General features: G+C 41.0%; 1 protein-coding gene across 3 annotated transcripts in view; it reads left to right on the top strand.

The window, feature by feature from the left end:
• LOC148819130 (serine/threonine-protein kinase ULK1-like) overlaps window positions 1-23,996 on the top strand; it is a 43,043-nt gene that overhangs the window by 4,651 nt on the left and 14,396 nt on the right. Inside the window, exons 4-17 of one of the 3 annotated variants that reach the window (XM_088935727.1) lie at window positions 3,831-3,863; window positions 5,066-5,102; window positions 9,705-9,878; window positions 12,160-12,233; window positions 13,216-13,317; window positions 14,718-14,776; window positions 17,265-17,347; window positions 17,897-17,947; window positions 19,165-19,253; window positions 19,903-20,056; window positions 20,793-20,853; window positions 21,182-21,271; window positions 22,655-22,780; window positions 23,484-23,638. In XM_088935727.1, the coding sequence (XP_088791853.1) occupies window positions 3,831-3,863; window positions 5,066-5,102; window positions 9,705-9,878; window positions 12,160-12,233; window positions 13,216-13,317; window positions 14,718-14,776; window positions 17,265-17,347; window positions 17,897-17,947; window positions 19,165-19,253; window positions 19,903-20,056; window positions 20,793-20,853; window positions 21,182-21,271; window positions 22,655-22,780; window positions 23,484-23,638 (1,288 nt within the window). Of the gene's footprint in view, window positions 1-3,830; window positions 3,864-5,065; window positions 5,103-9,704; window positions 9,879-12,159; window positions 12,234-13,215; window positions 13,318-14,717; window positions 14,777-17,264; window positions 17,348-17,896; window positions 17,948-19,164; window positions 19,254-19,899; window positions 20,057-20,792; window positions 20,854-21,181; window positions 21,272-22,654; window positions 22,781-23,483; window positions 23,639-23,996 lie in introns of all 3 variants that reach the window. The other 2 variants (XM_088935726.1, XM_088935729.1) reach the window with 2 other exon arrangements.

The following is a 23,996-nucleotide window of genomic DNA, read 5'->3' as shown; positions in this document are numbered from 1 at the left end:
ACTGGCTGCTAACTGTGACCATTTCTAATATCAGCAGAGATGGTAGCAGAAATGGTTAGGTGATGTTTTTTACCCTTTTTGCTGTTGTTTCTTCAGTGCTTCTATGGCCTGTCTTCAATGTATTGAGCAAATCTTTTTTTAGAAATTGCTTTGAAAATATAAAATGCATAATCAAAATTCAGTCTCGCCATTGGATTTATCCTTGTGTCTCAAATGTTTTATTCGTTTTAAACAATGTCTATACGTTTTCATTATGCTGAAAGCCAGCTTTTAAGTATTTGTCCTGCTGAAAGCTGTGCCTTAAGGAAAAGATACTGAGGAGTAGGTCACAGTGTTAAGTGTTGCAGATTAATGTTCTCAATATCACGGTTTTCTATAAAGGCTTTAAAGACATTTCAGATAGACCTTTTCATTATCATGAGCTAGCTTGGTAATTTCAGATGCCTCTTTCTTAATTAACATGCCTGGAGATCCATCTAGAAATTGGTGGTTGGGTGACAAGAGATTACGTTGTAGGCCATAAGCGAAACTGTGCCAGGCAGTCAGCAGTAACTAAATCTGCCTGGTTACAAGGACAATGGAAAACAGATGGCCTGTGCTGCTCCTTATCCAGTCAATAGCAAAAGGAAAAAATCCCTTAGTCAGCAGCAGCTGGCCCTGGGAACTGCCAGTCAACCTAACTGATAGGCTGATTTGCATGAGGTGTCATCTGTTACTAGGTGATAAGGGATACCATGAGTGTGCAGCCCATTGTGGTTTAGAGGTTTTTCTTTGTAGGTATACAAAAAAGATGAGGAGAATAGCAGGAGGGGTATGGTGGGGGAGGTCTTGAACTAAAACTCCTTTACTGATGCCTGAGTTTACAATGGGTTTGGAAAGTTTTAGGTCACTCCTGAAAGACCTAATGTCTGTTTTCTTCTAAAGCATCTGTAGTTTTATTTCATCGCAACATTTGTCAAAGTTGAATCCTTACTGTTGATAGTAGTGCACTACCAGATGAGTTGTACTGTATCTACTGTTATTTTGCCATTGATGCCTTCTACAATAAAAGCTTATATCTAGAGTATGAAGCACCTTCTCTGTTAAAAGTAGCACGTGTTCACGTAAGCAACACTTTAGAAATATGCAAATTCCCTTTTGTATCTGTGAAAATATTTTTTCAGATGACAGATTCTTGAATTATGTTCATATAATTCATTTCCCTCCCAAGCATTCCTTGTGACTTTTTCAGTGTGTTTTATGTAGTAGAATATACATTCTGAATGCTCAGCTTGTATGTAGCAGAATTTCTCCAATTCCATGTTTATAAAATATTCTTTTTAAATCGCTAACCATGGCTTGCTTCCCACCACAGACTAGCATGATTGTGAACATTGGTGTGTGATTTACCCATGTTTTTTTTTTCCTGTGGAGGTTTGTTTTCATATTTTTAACAATTGACTGCTTTACTTTTGATATTTCGTAAGACAAGCCTCAAGTTCTTTCAAATTCCACTTGGTGTACTTCCGTACAGTGTGTTCACGGTGTTGGTGTTCAACAGTGTGTTGTATTGTATTATCTTTTCTGTAATTGGGACAGTAAAAGGAGGTAAGCAAAATAACCTCTTTTGCTGGTGCTAATGAGCACATCTCTTCCGAGCCAAATGGTACACCTGGATGCTTGCTGGTCTTTTCATATGGGTAATAGTGATCGCTCCTACAGCCTCTCTTTGAAGATGGTTTCTTTGCACTGCAGTCTCATGTTTTATTTAATTTCCACTGGAAGATTTTTTTAGTTCTGATTGAAGTAAAATGGCTTCTAGCAACCTGTTTGATACAGGGCTCTGGTGACTGAAACATATCACTAGCTTCCAAATGAGCTTGATGAGCTCTCATATGTAACCTTGTGAAAGTTAAGGTATGGATGCCTTACTCAGTAGACTTGAGCCCCAATGATCTTTTTTAAGGATGAGCTTGGATAACCTGTGGAATCTAGAGCTCAGAATACAGTGATTAGACAGCGTTTTTTCCAGACTGTATGAGAGGATCGGGACAGAATATCTCGGCATGCATGACGGATGTACAGCTTTCAGCATTGGTCACACGTTACAAGCCTGTGACTTTAGCAGTAGACATCCAGTTGATGATGAATGATAATTGCGTAATCAATTTAAGTCATGTATAGTCGATAAAATCTCACTGTAAATTTGTTGCAGTTATTATTATGAAAAAAGTACAAACGCAAAATGGGCAGAATAGCACACATTACTTTCTGGTCTTCTTGAAATGTCTTTCTACTGATGGAGAAATTAGAGCGGTTTAAAAAGGTAGATGGGGATTTCAATAAAGAGTTATTGATTCTTTTTGTACTTTTATTACAGTTGTAATTTTTTGCAACTTTTATGTGGTAAATTTCTGCAATCAAGAATGGTTTGTCAGAGGAAGTCTCCTAAGGGAACATTTTAATAAAACAGATCTAGTTGTATCCAGTGAACTTTATCTGACATGTTTAATACACGACCTATTTCACTTTTCTCCAGCCTGGATCCCCATTGACAGTTTTGGTTTCCATTTGATGAAGCTGAAGCGATCATTACTTTGTGAAATAAATAGGAACATTTTTCCTAGAGGAAAAATGCATTTATTGTGTGTATATGATATAGTACAAACATCTAGCATGTAATCGCATACTAGATGGATTCCTGGATTTACATTTGGAGGTCATTAGAGGTTATGCTTTGTAGAAGAAGAGAATTTTGGGTTGGTTTGAAATTGTGCCAGTGAAACATACAGTATTTAATTATTTGTTTTTTTTTTCCCCTGTTCCCAATTATTTTGAATGCACAAGAAATCTTTGGGCTCTGTGGAATAGTGAGCCATTCATTTTATAGGTTCATCACCAGTCCTTTTCTGAGACAAACAAAACTGTAAAACAAAAGTCTTACAGCTGACACTCCAATGGCCTGGCCTGAACTCTGTACTGCAGTAGCTGCAGTTCGCAGTACCATCACCATGAGGTGCTTTGCTGGTTATCCGAACTGTAACTCTGGAATATTGTTGGTATGTTGATTTTTGTTTTCAAAGCTGATAAAAGGTAGAAACCCTCGCTGATCCATCCTTTCATAACATTATTCTACAAGACAAGTGAAGTATGCTTATCTGAAACAATAAGGTACTGATCTCCTTGAAATGTGTTTTGACTTTCCTTTGTTCTGTTCAACATCACGTTTTTTTTTTCTTGGTATTGTCAGCCTCAATTATGGATATCATATTGCTGGCAAGTGTGTTCATGGCACCAGCTTTATAACAGCCTTTATATAATTGCACAGTTTCAGTACTAAGCAACTGGAAGTATTACATATAATCCGCTAGCAAGAGCGAGCAAGGGTAACGCATTCACTTCTGGAACATCATAGACAGCCTCTACATAAGCACACAAATACATTTTGAATCAAAATCTAATCTGTAAAGGTTTAGGAAAGTCTTGTTTCTTTTCAGAGTGGATGTCAAATGAACCCTTTAGAACACAAGGCTATAATAACGCTTCAAGTGGGGAGCTGTGAGGGGGAATGAGGAGCCATTCATTTCATGCTGTAAAGTAAAAACAAAAATAGGAAACAAATCATGACATTTCAGGCCCAAGAGCGGAAATTTGAGGCGAAGGGGGTACAATGGGCAACATGAAAGAAAATGGGGGGAGGGCTGGGTGGAGGTCTAAAGACCACAGTTTCTATATGAATAGACAGGTTAGCTGATTGAGTACTGGGAGGATGTGTGAGCGAAGTCTAAGGATAATTCTGGCTTCTGAATTAAAACTGACTTACGTCCCATTTTCTTTGTTTCTGTTTTCAGGAAATGGCTAGCTGTGTTTATCTGGTCATGGAGGTAAGTTAGTTGCCGTGCTGTCGATTTTGTTACAGCGTTTTCCTTATTACCAGAGTGTAGATTTCTGATTTGAGACAAAAGACTGGTTTGCATTTGATGTGAATTAGGCCAAAGTGAGTGTTTAGATGACTGTATTTAACAAGGGAGCTGCCTATTTGGTCTGGGTAGAGCAATGAATCAAAGAGCATGCACAGTTCTAAGAAACCTATAATGCCACATACAGAACAAATGCACAAGAGATATGGAACACTTACAAACCTGTGTAACTGTTTGATAAAAGCATTAAATTGCCCTATCCAGATAATGAGGCACTTTCACTTAGTTTGTATTGTAGTTCAGGGTAACATTACAAGAGAAATTCATCTCATCTGAAGGTTTTCTCACCAACAGTTGTGGGGGAGCACCTGTGTCCATCTCCCACACTCAGAACATGGTCTGGCTATTGCTTAGCTTTGGAAATTTTGAATCATAAGCTATTTCTGCAGGCCTAGTGAATAAATTTGGAAAATTATGCTATCATTTGTAGTACAATATGAGCCAGGTATGGGCGGCGGTCCTTGAAGGGCCAGGTTGTTGCAAGTTTTTTAGTGATTAAGATCAAGTTGAAACGGGCAATTTGACTGATCCAAGTACTTGATTCAGTCAAGGTGTAATGGGGTGGGGGAAGGGCAACTGTTTGTCTAGATCTCATGTTTCCCATGCTTGATTACATGCAGTAAAAACAGAAAATGTACAACAAGTAGGATTTAACAAAACCGTGATGCAAGTAGCAGTGTTCTTCAAAAGCAGCATGTTCTTCCAGAGAGATGTTTGGATACGATTTACTTTTATTAGTACCAGTGGTACCAATTTAATGCTTTTTCCATGTTATAAGGCAGTTGTAGTTATAAAAGACTAAAGGTAAACCTTCCCTGAAATAAAGTAGCAGAAGAAAACTGAGAAACAAGGTGCTCGCCTTGTGATATAAATCATTAATTATTGCCTTTCTAAGATGTGCTATTATGGAATTAAACATGACAAGAAGCACAGGAAAACAATCTGAGACTGTGAAGTCTGATGTTTGTGTGTTACGAATTTCAGGTAGTGATGGATTCCCAGCTGTTTCTCTGACATGTTCCCCCTCCATGTTTGATGAATTATTCAGCTGAGCTGTCTGCTACGTAGGGATTTAACCTTCTTCTGTTTTATCTTGGTTTTTCTAGTACTGCAATGGGGGAGACCTTGCTGATTACCTCCACTGTAAGTTTACGGTTTTCATGTTTCACTTCAAACATCTCGAAACCCTGAGTGCTCTGCAGTGGAGAGGTTCTTGTTTTAACTGTTTACTTTCAAATCGTCCCCTCCACTTCCTTTCTTCAATCTGAAGTGTAATGTCCTTGAAAATCCATCTTTTTTTTTGTGTGAAAAATATATATTATCAGGAAGGGTTTGTTTTGAACTTGACAAGAACAGTAACAATGTGATTACAAAGGAGTCTTAATAGTGTAAACATTTTTTCGAGATGTCCTAGTTTCCCTTTTTTCACCTGGAAATTACATTCTAAAAAACTCCCTTTTGACCTAAAGGATCACCATATGAAGTCATTTGTTGGTTAGATTATTTGTAAAATGTCAAAATCTAGTCCCATAGAGTCACTATTTGACCAAAATAATTAGTTGCATAAATGGTCACATTATTTTTTCCACATCTTAGAGCTGGCAGAACCAGGAAGGTTCTGTACTTTGACACCTCTGGTTTAATTAAAAGCCTGTTTAATTTGAGTGATTCAAAAGTGATCACAAGCATCGCAAGAATTCATTTTTTTGTTCTGGTTTTCTGTCTGGGATGGTGTGCACTGTCTTTCGTGTCCTTTTCTTGAAACGATAATGGACATTGTAATAAATGGATAAAGAGCTAAGGTAAGACCAGCCAGGGCAGCAGAAAAAGAGTGAGTAAGGTTTTGACACATTAGTCATGCAAGCTGAATAATAACCCAGGTTTCTTGGCATTGCATCATCTAGATTCTTGCCAGTCACAACCAGCAAGAAAATCGCTTAACAAGAGCCAAGTTAGCATTGAGAGAGGTCCAAACATTACTGTCCAAGAGCATTTAAATTTGCCAAGGCTTTGCAGAGGAAAAGTGGCCATTGTTGCTAAGTCTCTAAGAGGTTTGAGGCTGCCCTTAGAGCAGAAAAGGACTTTGTTTCATTAGTACGCTGCTTGGGACCGCAAAGGGAAAATCTTGCTGTTATATGTAGATGTCTAAGTATCTGGAGCTGGGAAAACATTGTTTGGCCACTGTGGCTGTGAGCCTTTTGATTTTTAAATTGTATGTTGTTTTGTGTGCGGTATAAACCCAATAGCATGGAAAACTAGTTTATTTTTCTTTCTTTAACTTCCTTTTCACTTTTTTCATGTGAAAACAGTAGGAGGGATTTGTTTTTTCTAAGAAAGTGGGGTAAACATGACATAAAAAGACCACAAAAACAGTGTATCACCACAGACTAACCTATGCAGCGTAAGCACAGACACCGCACAACACATGATATAACCTCAAAGCTTTTTCCAGCACAGTTGTTGAAGGAACATTTATGTAACTGGGATGTTTGTGAGGCTAACACCTTCAGAGTATGCTGCAAGATTCACTGTGGGGTCAACATTTGTTTAGCTTTACAGAGGCTTCACTTGGTCCACTGATCAACTGATCCTGAATCTATAACTGAAGTCTGTCTTCTCCCTGGAAAGCACTATGTGAACTTCGGATCCCCTGTTCCCAAGTTTGCTTTTGTTGGATTCTGTGTATCTCTTTGAGGCTGTTCTGTGACTCAGTTCTGTAATGATGGCTGCCTTTCCTGGTCTGTGGTTGACAACGGAGGAGACGGACACCTGCCTCAGCCAGGAAGAGAGTGAAGCTGCTGAGCCTGAAGCCAAGCCTCTTGTTTTTCCTTCCTGGTCAAAGACGCACACATTTCCTCTGAACAGAGGCTACCGCCCTTGTGTTGCTGGCAAAGCAGAATCAAAAACTGCTTTCTTAAAATGATTTATTGTGCCCGAGGAATTTATTTCATTAAAATACACTTTTCTTTTTTCTGAATTGAATTCCTTGAAACATATCCTCAGGTCACTAGGGAGCACACGTTCGGTGTGTGTGAGTGGGAGAATGAAGTGTCTTTGTGGTTTTAATTGAAACCACATCCCCTTATGCATTCTCAGCGACCTAATGGTATTGGGCTTGTCAGCTTACATTTAACATCTGTCCTAAAATAACTACTTTGCCACACTTTGATCCTTCCTGCATTCAGTTATCTTAGGTTACTAATAACTGGCATGTTCAATAAAAATGTCGCGCTGAATGTGTAATAGCATACGAAGTCTTTTTAAAGAAGTTCTTCGCAGAACTGCAAAGTGCAGGTTTCTCATATATGAGGTGGTGTCCTGCCCTGTGATACAGTTCTTGGAGACCTAGGATTTTTTTTTGACAAATGAAACAAACGTGGTGGAGTTGAAGAGGTTAATTTTGGGTTGAAGCTCGGGAAGCTTGGAGCCTCATGGATATACTGCTCCCGACAAAAATGGAAGGAAAGGGTGGAGCAGGTTATTTTGATTTCGTAAACATTTGCAACACTGTTTGGCTTTATGAATCTGTATACTAAATATAGAGCACCTGCAAAAGGTTTGTTAGCCTTTGCCTCTGACACAGCAAATGTCTGCATTAGGGCAAGGACATAGCCTATCGCTGTTATGTTAATGCCTTTTGTTTTATAGTTTGCTATTTGTCCACTGTAAATATGGGATATTAAAGCATTCATTCAAAATGGTTGTCAGTTTTAAAACTTATGGGATTTTTTGGGGAAAGCATCTCGAACGTTATTAACTGTATGATATGAAGCCATAAAAGAAAAATCACAAACAATAAAATGCCAGTCAGTCAATAAAACATACTTCTCGGTTTCAGTTTTTAATAGCAAATAAGCACTTACAAGTCTTGGTTGAACATATAAAGCACTTACAAGTGTTTGAACATATATTCCTTTAAATCTCTCCTTGTCCAGAAATGGATAACTGCAGTCTTTGATGGGCGCCAGGTCCTCCAGTTAAAAAATGATAAATTAAATCAGCTTAATGAATGGCTAATTGGGGGAAAAAAAACAAATGTATAAGCCATAGGAATCTGGGCTTCAATTGAAGTTGCTCACTCCCCTGTATTAAGGCATACAATAGATACAATATGATATGATTTAAAAAGTCACGGCTGCCAGTGTGTATGAGTGGTCACTATTGCTGCATTGGGCCTGGTTTAACAACAAAGAACAGTTCAATGACCTCATTCACAATTTAAAGAAGGATCGCATGATGGTGAAGCTGGTTACTGCTTGCAATCTAGGCGCATCACACAATAACGGGGATTAAAAAAGGATTTTGAGCCTAATGCATCCAGTTTGCACGCAGAATCTTGCATGTTAATCTGTGCTTTTTTTCTGCAGTCTTATTTTTTATAACTTGCAACAGTGTTCCTCAGTTTCATTTTCAAGAGAAGGCCACCTGGCCATGGAGGACTGGATTTGAGCTGCTCTGTCCTACAGTTTCCCATCCTGCTTCAGTTGGGCACTATTCCATCTGGTTAAAGCACGCATGTTCTATATTAAACTCCGGTCAGTGTTTCCCTGGAAGTAATCAGGGTACTCCAAGTGCTGTAAATAAACAACAGGGATAACATTTCTATCTTACGAAAGAGAGGAAAGGGAGAACTGTTCTAGAGACAGCCAGGGTGAGATGCATAGCTTCACGCTGGGGGTTTCTTCCAAGAAATGTCAGGGAGACAGTCCAGGTGACACAACTTTTATTATTCCATGAAAAAGTTTGTGTACACCATTTTATTTAGAAAACTTTAGGTGGTGTGTAACATGGACTTCTTTTCTGTAGTTGACCTTAGATCCACTGTGTTTGTGGAATTGAGAAGTTATGCTTTCACTGAGCGTAATATTTACAAATGCAAGGGGCTGCTGGCCACTCGTGCCTGTTTGTTGCGTTTTCAATCCCCAAATATTTGAGGACTTTTTAAAAATAGTTCAGTGTCCTGTTTGCCCTCTGTTTAGGGTATACAAAGCAATTACTATTGTTCAAACTAAATTCAGAGGCCTTGAACAGACTGCTCTGATTTTATTTATACTGAACCGAAAGGACTATCTTTCAATGAACCTAGACTTGTTGTCACTAGTTATGCTCCCACCAAGTCTGCGATTGCCAGCTGCATCTTGGCATCTTGACTCACAGCAGTGACCCTTGTGCCCGCATGTGGAGAATCCGGAAGTGCGGGCGGGCTCTTCTGGCCTGCCCATCGCTCAAGCCAGGGATTTTCTGGCGGAGGGGCACTGACCGAAACGCTGGCCAGTTACTCGCTGATTTTGCTGCAAGCCTGCATGTGTCTGGGGAGTTGCAGGACTTGCGCTTGCGGCTGTGAGCCGAGAGAGCCCTGGCCAATTAAACTCAACCCCTCCCTCGGCGGTACGGGGCCACTCGTATTTTGCATAAAGTAGTGGAGTGCAAAGTACGTAATATTAGTGCAAATCTAAAACAGCTGTAGTTTTGTCTCGCTATGCATGATCTTCTGTTAAAAGGCTGATATGAGTACTAGAGGTACACAGGTGTATGTGTGTAGTAGGTGGTAAACTAATAATAATGAATAATGAATACTGCAGTTAAGAAAGTGCCAATGACTAGGAAACGGGGAAGACATGAGAGGCTAACTCATCGGATACCATTCAGCAGACCAGTCACGCCGTCTTGACTGAATGATTCTTCATTCGTAGCCTAAGGAGCTGACAGCTTTTTGTGTTGTTGTTCTTTCCTTCCTGCTAACAGCCAAGGGGACCCTGAGCGAGGACACAATCCGCCTGTTCCTGCAGCAGATCGCGGGCGCCATGAAGGTCCTGAAGGCCAAAGGAATCATCCACCGAGATCTGAAACCCCAGAACATCCTGCTCTCGCACACGGGGGGGCGGAAGTCCAACCCCAACAACACCCGCATCAAGATAGGTGTGCTTTCCGTGTGTGCTCACAGTCTCAGAGTGTGCTTGAGGCCTGTGAATGAGTGTGCTTTCCTGGAGGGCTGCAGAGTCTACCTGATCCGAAGACACTCTTGACTTCATTGTCTAGAATGGCATAGTAATCCCAGCAAGGCTGGAGCTTTTTGGGGACCAGAAATGAGAATCTGTGATTTTAAGGATTAAATCTTATGTTCTCTCTAAAGGTTTTAACAGCTTCCTTGTAAAAAAAATTCCATTCATTTTCGCTCTTTTGGTTACAGATTGTTTTTGCACAAATACATTTTTACGTTCAGGTGTGCAGTTTTATCAACACATTTTCAAAGCTTAAAATCAAAGCTCAGGCAAGTCTGCATCACTTCGTTGTAACACGATACTGAATACAGAAGTTCAGATGCATATCGAAATAAATCAGTTAAAAATATTCCCTATTTTCCCTGTTGGCGGACTCTGTAGTAGTAATTCAACAAGACAGGCACACTGAGCCTAAGGCTTTTATTCTTTTAAAAAACATAATACAATACTAGCAGTAGCAATATATTTATACTGTAAGTGGCTTACAAATCTATTTTTTTTGCAGTGGCTGCATGAATAATTGGTTTTGTTTCTGTACACCTTGTACTTGTTTTTCAGCAGCAGACTCATCATATTTAAAAACAAGGGCACACTGACACAGTAATCCTCCTGGATTTCAAAGATGCCATGCACAAAGAAATTAAAACGTGACTCGATAGTGTTCTATAAATATAAAACTGTGGAGTGCGTTACTGTTTTAGGACAAGGTCCAGTAAGAGGGAAGAAAACTGCAGTTGCAGACATGTTGTTTGAAAGCGAGGCACAAATTGGAATGATGGTTCTGTGTTCTTTTATAATTACTGTAGTACAGTTCTCAATTTTGTGCAGGTGAAGCTCAGAATTATCTGAAATGCAAAGTACATTGAGATATATAAAGTGAAGATCGTCAGAGAGTGAATATGGATAAAACAACTTAAACTTAAACTTGGAGGTTTAAGTTAACTAAAGTGCACACAGTTCATTGAAACAGAAGCTCACTCAACAAATGCAATGGGTAATTTGAAACTTTTGAGGATTAAAATTGAGGCTTGGGAAAGGACACCTCATGAAGTTCGTGGCTCAAAAATATGCTGATTCTTTTGAAGAATGTACACTACCTAAAGATGCTATCTATAGAGACCAAAGCAGTTTTAATTAAAACTGTGATTATGAAAAAAAGTTTTCTTTAAACTGTTTAAACTGAACCCCTGTAGAAAATATCTCCATTCACCAATCCCAGGTCATCCAAACTGAACTGTGGCCCTCAGTTAGACAAACTGGGCTGTCCAGCATTCATATAACAACACTGATAACCCTTTTTTTCCCAGCTGCCTTCTCTGGCCACTAACAGCTGTTAACCACAAAACACTCGAAACACAGAATATCATACAGTTGTGATCACCAAGATACAAGAACCAAACTGCTGTTGTACAATCAGTTAAGAGAAGAGCAGCCAGAAGTGTCCTGCACTGACAGGCAGCAGTTAAATAAAGTGCTGTTGCGGTTGTATGGCAGCACTGTTTTTTCAAGGGGTCAGTTAGTGTCCTTGGCAGTAAGTAAATGCATGATTTTCCTAGACACCTTAACAAATCATTTCAATTCTTAGGTCGAAGGCAGTTTGATTAGAAGCACAAATGAGTCAGATGTTGCTGAAATAAATATTGAAGACATTTTGTACCAACCTCTGCTCTTCTACAATATTTCATAATGGGAACTTTTGTTTTTGTGGTTGTCATTTAGGGCACTTCCTTTTTTGCTATCAGTATTCACTCCTTTTTAACCTTAAAGCCACATACTGTGCTATTTCATGACAAGAGAACTTTCTTGGAAGCTGTCAAAACTATATCTGGTTTCTTAAATTCTACTTCCAAGGCCCTTCGAACAACAGCTTCACAAGGTTCCCAGTCTGTACTTGTCACACGGCGCTTGTAAAGATACAAAGACCTGTCACAATGTCGATGTGGGGAAAGTAACTTCCCCAAGTGGCGCTTAAAACACACCAGTCAGGCTTTCCTTTTAGGCAGCTGAGCTGTGAAGAAAATTACTCCCCAGCTGATCACTTAAAACCAGCATTATTGCAAGAGGGTGAGAGTGAAAGAAGTGGATTATATATCACATGAATAGACAGTTCTAGCTGTCCTGTAAGTAGTGAATGGAAGTTGTGTGACAGACTTGGCAGTAGTTGGACAGTTAAAAATGATTTTCACTTTTCTTTCCAGCTGACTTTGGTTTTGCCAGGTATCTGCAAAACAATACGATGGCAGCTACACTGTGTGGTTCCCCCATGTACATGGTGAGTGCCCCACCAGTCACCAGTCTGCAGTTATTTACCTTTTTCGATTGAGACGTAAACTTGTCTTTTTATTACCTGCTCAGGATCACAAAAATCCTCTGATAAAAAGCACCACAGGGAAAAGCTATATCATGATGCTGACACAGACAAAGCTGAATTATTGCATTAAATAATTCACGTCTTTGTTTAGGGATTCTCCGTAAAAAGTGTTCTGGTTTTTCTTCAGCCTTCCATATTTGTTGATCAGCCTGAGGTGTATTATTGTATCGTAGGGGGAAGGGAAAGAGCCCACATACAGCTATTCCAAGAAATTAAATCATTGACACTTGAGTCTGGCTTCAATAAGATTAACAGCTGTGTTAAAATCAAGAAATTATATTGTAAGTGTTAATGTTTATGAGCTGGGTTTAGGAATTTGCTTTTTGGAGAAAAAAAAGTTAACACCCTGCCTGCAACTCTACTGTCTTTAAAGCAGACTTTCAAGTCCTGTCCAAATGTCAGTTTAGGAAAAGCATTTTACTTTTCCAGGAACAAGCCGTTTGCTATCCTCCGTCTCCCTAATCGTAGCTCGCTCTGCTCCCTCTTGTCCGGAATGAGCCAACAGCAAGTGTTCTGACTTGCAGGCATTCAGTCATATTTTCAGTCATATTCTGTCACATTATATGTCTGAAATGGCAGCTCTGGTCATACTGAGCAAGATTATAAAACTAAGCCACTTCGTGACAGACTAAACCCAGCTTGTGTTTCATTTTATTGGATGAACGGCCCCAGCACTTTATGAATTCCCCTTCACTAGCTACCTGGTGATAAAGATCGTCTAATCAAATTCACATTTATCGTCCCACCCATAGGCTCCTCTTTTGCATGGCAAATGTATTGTTGTTGTGTGAATCTCCTAAAATTAGGTTTAAACTAAAAAAAAAACACATTTCTGATTACCAGATAGATGTGACTTTGTCCGATGCCTTTTGTTTGGCCTTAGGCTCCTGAGGTGATCATGTCCCAGACTTATGATGCCAAGGCAGACCTGTGGAGCATAGGAACCATTGTGTATCAGTGTCTGACTGGGAAGGCTCCATTTCAGGTGAGCACCAGCCTGCCCAGATCTTCCCCTGTCTTTCATGACTTTTTCCACCTGTCGTGTTGGGGTGGCGACCCATGGTTTAGGAGCATTGCAATGAGGGAAGAGGGGCTAGCTCATCTTTTTTTTCTCCCTAAACACACAAAACCTGACTAAATCGTACTGTTTCCTTGGGCGTTTCACAAATGTGATTTTTCCAAATGCAGTTTGGTTGAAATTGCCTAAAGCTGTTAAATTGCAGCCATGACAGACTTTTTTTTGCAGCTGGTAAATCAGTACCTTCTGATTTTTACTTTTATGCTCAGTGACTGCTGTTCGTATTTCACTTTTTTACTGTTTCTTTGGTTTTTAGTAATTGGTTGTACTTTAGCCTTTTGAATAAAGCCAGCTCACCTTATTAAACAAAGCACAAAACATCTGTCATGACAGCTGGAACATATTCTTGTAAATAAAGCCACAGATTAGACAGGGTAGTGTGAAGTCCGCTCTCTTCTAGAACCTATTCCTATTTTTAAACAGGATTACCCTCCTCCTACACACCCCCTTCCCAGGCTTGTTTGTCACACAGATGAGCACTTGGCTGGCTGGCTGGAGACCCTATCCAGGGACTATTGATTGGTCTGTGGCCTTGAGCCAGCGTGTTCCTGCGTACCTGAACACCAGTGCTGGGATATGTCTGCACACGCAAGCGTTCAGCGAAACAGCCCTTTGAGATATTACTTAATAGGTTATTTATACTGTGGAAACAACATGTGCCATCAGCCAACCCCCCCGTACGTCTCTGAGTGACTGCTCAGCACAGGCAGTGCTGCGGAGGGAGGAGAGCAGTGCCGGGACCATTGCAGTCCTGCAATGGGAAAAAAAAGACCTGAACCAACTGTGTTTACCGGAACAGACAGCTGATGTGAAAAATTGGCTTTGGTTTCATCATGAGACCTTGCAAAAATAAACTGGGCCTTTCAAGAAAGGCAGTGTCCTTACGTTTTACTGCATTTTGTTTTTATAAAGAAGACTTTGATCTGGGAAGTTGAATGCTGATCTGTATAAGAGAAAAGGACGTTTCTCTTAAAGATCTGTAAAGCGCAGTCATATGGATTTTCCATATTCTTTAGCTGATCTCAGATATACAGTGTTAAACTGAGAATGACAGATTCTCTAAATACTATACTTCTAGATGAAAAGAATCTATAAATCCTGTTAATTTCCCCATAAATATTCTATAGCCACATAGGGTTCTTTGAAGCCTAATAGTAAACCAGTCAAGCTTGATTAGTGGCATTTATTTTTGCGTTATTTAGAAAAATATCTGGGTGTCGTGTATTATTGTATCAGCTGCATTGAGCAGCTAGAGACCAGAGGAGGTTCAAGGTCTACGTACTTCATGCCTCGTCTTGTTCCAACAGGCCAGCAGCCCCCAGGACCTCCGTCTGTTCTATGAAAAAAACAAAAGCCTTGTTCCTAAGTAAGTATCCCCACTTGGGGTGCTGCACTATTTACAGTCTCTGTGGACAACGACTGAATGTGACCTGTGTTCTGCTTCATAGAATTGGATGGCCTTTTCTCTGCCTGTTTCGTATACTTCATGACTTTTGTAATGGGAATAATTGTAATGTACTCCGGACAGCATAGGCATAGGCATCCTAATTTAAAATGCTTGACGGTCTCAGGTCCACTTCCAACACTGGTCACCGTGGTTTGTGGCTGCAGTGCATTTATGAAATAAAGCATTGTAGTTGTTTATGTAACTCTAATGTTTTGGGGGGAGGGGGGTTCTGTCTGCAGTGAATTAATGATGGCATTACATTGGACGAGGAGTCTGATTTTACTGTCTTTTGCTTAAAAGATAAAAAATAAGTGTGACACACATTCCACCGATAGTAAAGTATTCAAAGGTCCGGTCACTGTTGAAACTAGTCCTCTGGTGTCTAAGTATGTTAACCGTATCTATCTGTTGCTGTCACTTTGTTTTTTTATACTCCATGGACTCTATGGCCACATATTGAACCATGTGTTTCTTAATAAACTGACTTCCCTGCAAAAGAAACTCATGTTCTACAAAGTAACACTCTCAGCCAACATGCTTGTTAATAGTGATTAAAGAAGCAGCTGTATTAATTTTTTTTGCTTGGAAAGTTCTGCTGTTAGATGTCTGTAATGAAGCACGCTTTAGTAATTTTGGAAGGCTGTGAAGATGGAGCTGAAGTTACTGCTCGCTAGAAGAAGTTGACTGATTGCCAGACTCTGTCCATTTTAATTAGATCCACTTGACACAAGGCGCTTAAGGCTTTATTAATGCCTGGTTTAACTCCCTCTGATCAGATTTCGCACTTGAGCTGTAAGTTTTATTGCTTTGATTGGATTGTTAAGGAGTTTATCAGACATTTGAATATTGCTGTTGAAAAATATAGCTCATCAAGGTTGAAGACCTAGTGGAATTTACTCTGTGCTGTACGGTGCTTTGTGATGGTTCTCATGTATGTATAATTATATGTTTAATTACATATATACCCATTGCAATTTAATTTCTCAAGATTGACTAAATAAAAAGATTAACAAATCTATTAGGACATATATAAGAGAAATCAGTTTATAAAATGATTTAAACACAGGATCCAGTTAAAAGAAAAGTAAATATTTGCAAGACAGGTCTAAAGGATATTCAGAAGGCCAAGATAATTACGGAACTGAATATTACAATGGAACATAAAATAAATAATCATGCATTCTTTAAATATACCCCGTACAATAATGGGAAAGTCTAAATAATAAAGGGGAAATGACTGATATATTTAATGAATATTTCACACAGGTATTCACTAAGGAGGATGTTAAAAGCATGCCTCAGGCAGTGGAAGAACAGTGTTCTTTATTAAATAGTATTTACATGGAAGAAGTGGAGCTGGTTCAGGTACTTGAATCACTCCAGTTTAATGAATCTCCAGGACCAGTGTTTTCTACCAATTTACTTAGAGAAACCTTTATCCATAAGCAACTGAAGTAACTTCCAACAGCTGCTCAAAACAGGAATAGTACCCATGGCCTGGATACAAAACCGAATCAAGTAACTGCAGACTAGTTTGTCTGTCTTCTATTATGTGTAAGATTATAGAAACAACTATTAGAACTAAATTAGAGAATCACCTACTGTATAGGGAAGTAAGATCCAAGTGATTAGTCAATGTGGATTTAGAAAATGTTAGTACAAATTTGTTAGACCTAGTTGAACAAGCAGCAACAATAATGAACATAGTATACATGGTGACTTTTGATTATAAAGTTTTTTTATAAAGTTTCTGAAAATATTAATTCTGTAATTACAGGGAATGTGCATTCAGGGAGATGTTTGTTGAGTTGAGAATTAGTTCTTAGAAAACCAGAGTGCTGATAAGAGGTGAATGCTCAGGCTGCAGGTGACTTGACTGTTGGCGTACCAAAGGCATTGTGCTGGGACTGTGACTGTACTTAATTCGTCTTGATGATCTAGATTCTGGTATAGTTGTTAAACTACTCACATCTGCAGACACCACAAAAATAGCAGGATTTTGAATTGAGTTTTGAGGTAAGATCTCATTTAGAATATTTAGGCACTTCTTCTTTCAACAAAGGGTTGTGGGAGTGTGGCGCAAGCTACCCAACCGTGCTATTGAAGCTGATACTCTGGCATCTTTCAGGAATAACTAACTACCAGACAGGTTGCTTATAATGGGTCTTTGGTATGTAATGGCATAAGTCATTTTTTTAGGATGTTTCCTTTAAATTTTACTTCATACATGCTATACACCTGTTTATACCTGGTATATACCTATTTTAAACCCCTGCTCAAGCAGCCAAGTTCATTTGACCATTTCAACATGTAATAAAAACTGCAAAAGCTTTAGTACCTGTTTGTTTTTCTTTTGAGGAGTGGGGGAAGGGGAAATTGAGAATTTCTATGGCTTTATTTTTCCCAGCATTCCGAGGGAGACATCCGCCCAGCTTCGTCAGCTGCTGCTGGGCCTGCTGCAGCGCAGTCCGCGGGACCGCATGAGCTTCGGTGAGCGGCCTCTCCCTGCTACTGCGGCTGCCCGCCCGCCTCTGGCTTCCAGGGCCTGGAGGAGTCGCATATTCCAGCTTTCAGGAGACTGAACTCTGTTATCTTTTTAACTACCCAGTACTGGGTCACCGGGTAGGCTGGAGCCTATCCCGGCAAGCCATGGGCACAAGGCAGGATACACCCTGGGTGGGACACCGGTCCGTCACAGGGCACACACAGACATGTACACACTCACACCAGGTCCAGTTTTTCCTAGAAGCCAATTAATGTACCAGTATTTTTGAAGGAAACTGGAACACCTATAGGATACCCACGAAAACAGGGAGATCTGATCACTCCTTTGTGCATTGCTGTGTTCACCACAGACGCTGGGCCCACAAAGACACAGACGTGCACACATTTACACTAGGGCCAGTTTGTTCGAGAAGTCAGTTAATGTACCGGTGTACATGCTGATGTATTTCAAGCTCATAGTATATTCCATTTTACCATTGGTTCAGTTTGTTGCCAGTCTTCACCAGCTTTCTAACCGAGTGTGTTTCCTTACAGATGAATTTTTCCAACATCCCTTCTTGGAAGGGAGCTCATCCATGAAGAAATGTAAGTGAATCATAGCATAGAAAAAGGACTGGTTTGCCCTGTTTATTCAAAAACATGCTTCTGGTTAACATACAGCACAGCCTGCATCGACACTAGATCTTAAGGTGAATTCCGAGAAAATCTAGTCATTTGCCTCTTTAACGTTTAAAGTGGGGAAAATTACTGGAATGCGCTGAAATAGCAGATTTGTGATGGCTTGCATGTGGCGCAATCAACAAATAGCAAGGTTCTTAATAAATCTGCTGATTAAAACTAATCCCTGCCTTTCACTGTTGCTAAGTCGTTTATCACATGTCCTTCTTTTTATGACCACTTTGATTTCATCCTTGGATAGTTTGAATCGATTAAGAACAATGGTGCCACCTTGGTTTAAAAGAAAAAAAAATGAAACATTGAAAAACTCACAGGTAGTACAGGTAGTCTCCTGAGTATATCCTGCAAGTTTTACTTTCTTCTTTGCTTCAAATGCATTCTCTGATTTTTATGTTAGGAGCCAATGGGACTTTTAAAGCCTGAAATGGACAGAAGAAAATTAAATTCCCACTAAAAAAAAATACTTTTTTAAAATTTCTCAGGTGTATTGAATAACTCTAAACAGGCTAGCTGTTAGGCAGTGTTATGGCTTGACAGACTTTTATAAAGCCTATCCAGGGGCTATCCTGGAGTCCTGGCACTGTCTTACTATCAGGTTTCATGTCAACTTTAATATCTCCATGCTCACCTGTTACAGTCTGTGGCCTTTCTGACTTACTGTCTTCCTACTCCCCACCTTGCAACCTTCATTCCTCTGACTCTGGTCTCTTCTCTGTCCCCCAAGCCCATCTATACTCTATGGCTGACAGGACCTTCTCCTGTTATGCCCAAAGCTCTGGAATTCTATCCCTATTTATATCAGAGAGTCATCTTCCCTACACACTTTCAAATCAAGACTCAAAACCTTCTTCTTTAGAAAGACTTTTATTTAATTGGTTCGATGACTGCACCTTTGCTTTCCTACTATATCCTAAGCCCTTGCTGGAATTGTGTAACTCTGCTGTCTCCTTTCATTGTGTTTTTTTTCTTATTGTAGAGCACTTTGAGAAGCCACCTGTAAAGACACTAAATAAAGCATACTTTATTAACATTAATATTATGATGGTAAGGTGTCAGTGGACGTCATTGAAACTGCACAAGCCCTTTCCCCAGTCACTCAGCCCATGCGTTTGCGTTGTTTTCAGCTGCTCCTGTGCCGATGCCCTCCTACCCCAGCTCAGGATCCGCCAGCTCCTGCAGCAGCTCGTCCACGTCCCACCTTGCTTCTCCTCCCGTGAGTCACGACAGCGGCACGAGCCTCTAACTGCTGTTACTAGAGATGGGGGGTGGAGCATGGGTGCAGAAGCCTTTCACGTTTACACATGCTGCTTGTCCAATGAGCGTGGAGCCTCCAGCTCCTTCAGCTGCAGTTTGATGAGAACATCAGAAAGGTTACCAAAGAGAGGGGGCCACTCAGTCCCTCAAGCTCGTTTTGATCCAGCCATCTCTTGAAAGATGTCAAGGTATCGGCTTTGACAGCATGCCTGTGTAGCTCCAAACTCACACACACCCTCTGGGTACATAAGAGCCTCATGTGCTCAGTTTTTAATGCTCTTTACTTACATTCTTTTCGGAACAAATTCTGTTTTGTTCTGAAAGCAGCGAACTGAAAGCAGCAGACCTTGAGTGGGTTGTTTACAGAAAATGTGTTGCTATTTGATTTAGTAAAGTTCATTGTTTCTCTGGCCAGTTCTTCACTTTAGGAAAAGATAAGAGTAAGTAAGCGCCAGCCAAGCTTTCAAGCAAGGAAGTTTCTGGTCAAATGTTTTATTTATAGTCCAGTTAAAGGCGTAGCATGCCAGTCTGGCCAGCGCTTTGCAGACAAGCTTCTGCACCTGCAGTCCAGTGAATGATTGCTGTGACGTGTCCTCCTCCTGCAGCAGTCTGTGGCAGAGATGCAGCAGCTACGCACCAAGACCCTGGCTTCTCCTACCCAGGATTCCCCAGGCTTCCTGCTGAAGGATTCTGCAGGAAGCAGCAGCAAAAACTCCTCCTGTGATACCGATGACTTTGTCATGGTGCCGGCGCAGTTCCCCAGTAAGGACAGCTGCCTTTTCTTACTCACAAAGGGGAGCTTGATCCAGCATAGAACAGGCTTCTCTCAGAGTGGGGGCAGGGGGGAATGCTTGCTGTCTTTCACCTCAGACGTACCAATTAGCCCCTGCACTGCTGAATTCCAAAAACACCAGACAAAAAATAATCAGGCATTAGGGAGCTGTTCACTAATCTAAAGCCTGCTATTTTGAAGCAGATGAAACTGACACTAACGCTCTAGCCTGGTCTATATTTAGAGAGCTGTAGAAAATATCTATATTAGTTTTGGAAGGGAGCACTTTTTAGTGTCTGCAGAATGACGTTCTCATTCTGAGTCTGAGACAGGACCTTGCTGTTCTGCAGTGAATAGTTCATTATTTGTTTTAAGTCCGTGGCCTCTTAAAAAGTGCTGAGCAGTCGTTTCATCTTTCTCCTTTATCCAGTGTAACTGTCCAAAAGGGTGTGAGCAATATAGGAATGTCAAAATGTGGGTCTGTCTCTGTGTTTGCTTTTGCCTTTTGTCTGTTGTGTTGGTTTTGTAGTACATTTCTTTGTAGCTAGAGAATGTACCTCTTACTGAAGAACATTTTTGAAATGACACCTCTCTTTTACTATTTTATTTTCAAATTGTCAGAAATGGGTTTATGCAGAGTTTACTAGTGGTGTTTTCCCAAATGGCATTGCAGAAGGGTTTCTCTTAAAGTCTTTTTCCTTCTCTGCTGTTCCTCCCTCTTTTCAGGCGAAATCACCAGTGAAGGCCCAGTGGGGAGGCCGGTTCAGGATAGTCTGATGTACAGCGGGTGAGTTATCCTGGGATAAAACCCTAAAATCCCAAGCATTTCTGGCCCATATAAACAGAATTATATTTTGTGTTAGTGTACTTCAGTAATACACATACAGTCCTGCAATAAGCAGTTGAAGTGTTCTTTCATGCTCTTGTAACTTTATTGTTCATTCCATTAGATGTAAATAGAATTATTTTGAGACCAAAAGAACAAGAGAGCATTTAGCAATATTTGAGCGGAGGTCCTTTTCATCATTAAGCTGCGAGGGTGGAGCACAGTGTCAAGCAGAGTCAAGTAGCCTGTTCTGCTGATGAATGGTATTGTTTTTGCCCACTGTGATTAGGAGCTCTCTGCTGACCTCTGCTGGTCTGGGGAGTCAGGGCAAGACACCGTCCCCTTCACCTTCCTTCACCAGCTCTCCCAGTCCCTCCGGGTAAGGAACTGCTAGCAACACTGTAGGAGGGAGTCTCACGTTCCAGGTCAGGCTGCAGAGGCCTGTGACAAGCCTGTTGCTCCACTTGACAGCAGTGTCTTTCACAGCAGGGTGAAGTTCTACCTAATAAAACTGAAACGCAACTTTAAATAGCCCTTGAATCTCACTCTTGGTTTTTGCTTAAAACCACTTTGTCTTTTTCAAGTTTCACCTTGTAATAATGGGCACAATACATAATAAATACATAATAGATGTAGTGTAGACTATTTCTTACATTCTGCTGCAGGATTACATTCTTTTATCATTTTAAAACAATTATGCGCTTTCTTAGATCTGCTCCAAAAAAATAACTTCTTTGCAAATTTAAGGCCTTCCGTTTAGTATTGTTAAGTCATTCTAAAGCTGTCACATATGTGAAGCATAATGGTGTGAAAGAAGAGCTATGCAGCATTAAAATCCATTTAATCAGTTTAAAAAATGAGCTAATTGCTATAGTCATCTGCAGTTAATTAGCTTTCCATGGTCCTTAAAGAGCTAACAATCAAGTCATTTCTTCTTAAGACGTGACAGCTGTATATTAGCCATGTGAACGTAGTGTGATCCCTTACTTTTTATATACATTTAAAGTAACCAGCTATTTCTAATTAAATGTCTGCCAAATTTAAATTAATTTTCTTTGTCTCAGCAAACAGCAACCACCCATGTATTCATATACAGTTCAGTATTCTATACTTTATTGCCATCATAACTAGTTGTAGGGATTTTGGTTTGGAGATACAAACCAAATCTACAACATAAAGCCACTAATAGCATTTTAAACACACACCAGTATTGGAAAAACTAACAAATGTGGAATAGCACTGAATCTTGCAGAGAGAATGAGAAGGCGTAGACAGGCTCCATTGACCTGCCCACCTACCGAGTCTTTTCTCTTTGACACGCTTCAGGCTGTAAAGCGATGTGTGGGAGGCTCGTTGCCAATTGGAAGACCGGCGTGTTCTTTGCCGGCTACACCACAAGCTTCCTAGTGTCCAGGAAGTGGCATGGGTCACTGTTTCGCTGAGATCTGTATAGTCCCATCCCTGCCCCTGGTGGTGCGATTCCTCCACCTGGGGAATCTCAGGCACGCTGGACTAGGTATCACACAGTATTGAACTTCTGGGCCTGTGGTCAGAAATGGCACTTTTACTGATTGAGCCACTTGGCAATCCCCACAGCTGTTTCATAATCTTTATAATACCTGGACTGGCCCGCAGGGAAATAATGCAGTTCTGTAACAAGAGAGGTGAGGCACAAAGCTAAAGTTCACCCAAATGAAGAGAGGGTAGTGGTTTTCTTATGCCCTCGAGGCCACTGACGTTAATGTGTTCTCTTCTCCTGCAGCCGGCCTGTTGAGTTTTCAGCCAGCAGCTACAACCAGTCTGTGCCGATCCCCGTTCCTACCCAGATTCACAACTACCAGCGTATCGAACAGAACCTGCAGTCGCCTGGCCAGAACAGCTCCCTCAGGTCAGCACCACTTCTCTCTCGGTACTTTCTCCTTCTTTAAACATTGCACTGTAAGGTTTCAGTTTCATCTAATACCGCGCAGAGATATGATCATGTTTGAAAGTTACAGATGAAGTTCCTCCCCACTGATAGCTGATGTGTGGTAAGTGAACTGGCACCTGGATGGGAGACCTCCTGGGAAAGCTCCTGGAAGAGGTGTTAGTGGGACCAGTCAGGGCGCGCACCCTGCTGTCTATGTGGGTCCTAACGCCCTGGTATAGTGATGGGGATGCTATACTTTAAAAATGGCACTGTCCATTGAATGAGACATAAAACCAAGGTCCTGACACTCTGTGGTCATTAAAAATTCCAGTGCGTTTCTTGAAAAGAGTAGGGGTGTTAACTAGTGTCCTGGCCAAATTTCCCCCTCTGGTCTTTACCTATCATGGCCTCCTAATAATCCCCCTCTCTGAACTGGCTTCATCACTCTGCTCTCCTCCCCACTGAGAGCTGGTGTGTGGGGAGCGTTCTGGCGCATCATCCAGGTGGGGCTGCACACTGGTGGTGGTGGAGGGGATCCCCGTTACCTGTAAAGCACTTTGAGTGGAGAGTCCAGAAAAGCGCTATAGAAGTGTAAGGGTTATTGTTATTGTGCTGTGCGGGGGGCGAGCTGAGCTGGTGACGGTTTTTTAGAAGATTTCTCCTGGTCCATCTCCTTCCACAGGCCAGGCCCGCCGGCGCGGAGGTGCAGCAGCGGCAGCCCTCTGGGATACGGGAGGACTGGAGCGTCACCCCCCTTCCCAGGAGACCCGGGAGCGGCCGTCAGCTCCCGCCGGCTCTCCCTCGGGGGGTCTAAACCCTATCAACCTTCTCCTCAAGGTAGGGGCTCGGTTCTGTGGGCGCACGAACAGGCCCTGGTGACCGAGCCTGCCGACACCCGCCAGCTCCGTTTAGGTGCTGTAAAAAAGACAGCTGGTGCAAGTCAAGAGCAGTTTCCTCATTTCCAAAGAAACGCATGTGTAGTATGGCCAAGTTCTCTTAACTTAATTAAGCACTGATCTTGCGAGATATTGACAATTAGCAGCATTAGGAAATAACCCCAAACTCTCCTGGCGATATTGATTGCATTTAGCGCCTATAGAAAGCTCACCAGAGCATGAAAAAAGCACGACTTTAGAATGTGCTGTGCTGAGTGCCGGAGTGGATTATGATGATTAACTGTCATGGAGGGTGCAGA

The sequence above is a fragment of the Atractosteus spatula genome, chromosome 17 (assembly GCF_055471065.1).
Source record: "Atractosteus spatula isolate fAtrSpa1 chromosome 17, fAtrSpa1.hap1, whole genome shotgun sequence".
NCBI classification, from domain to species: domain Eukaryota; kingdom Metazoa; phylum Chordata; class Actinopteri; order Semionotiformes; family Lepisosteidae; genus Atractosteus; species Atractosteus spatula.
Note: the sequence above shows the minus strand (reverse complement) of the source record. Positions and strands in the feature narration are given on the sequence as shown.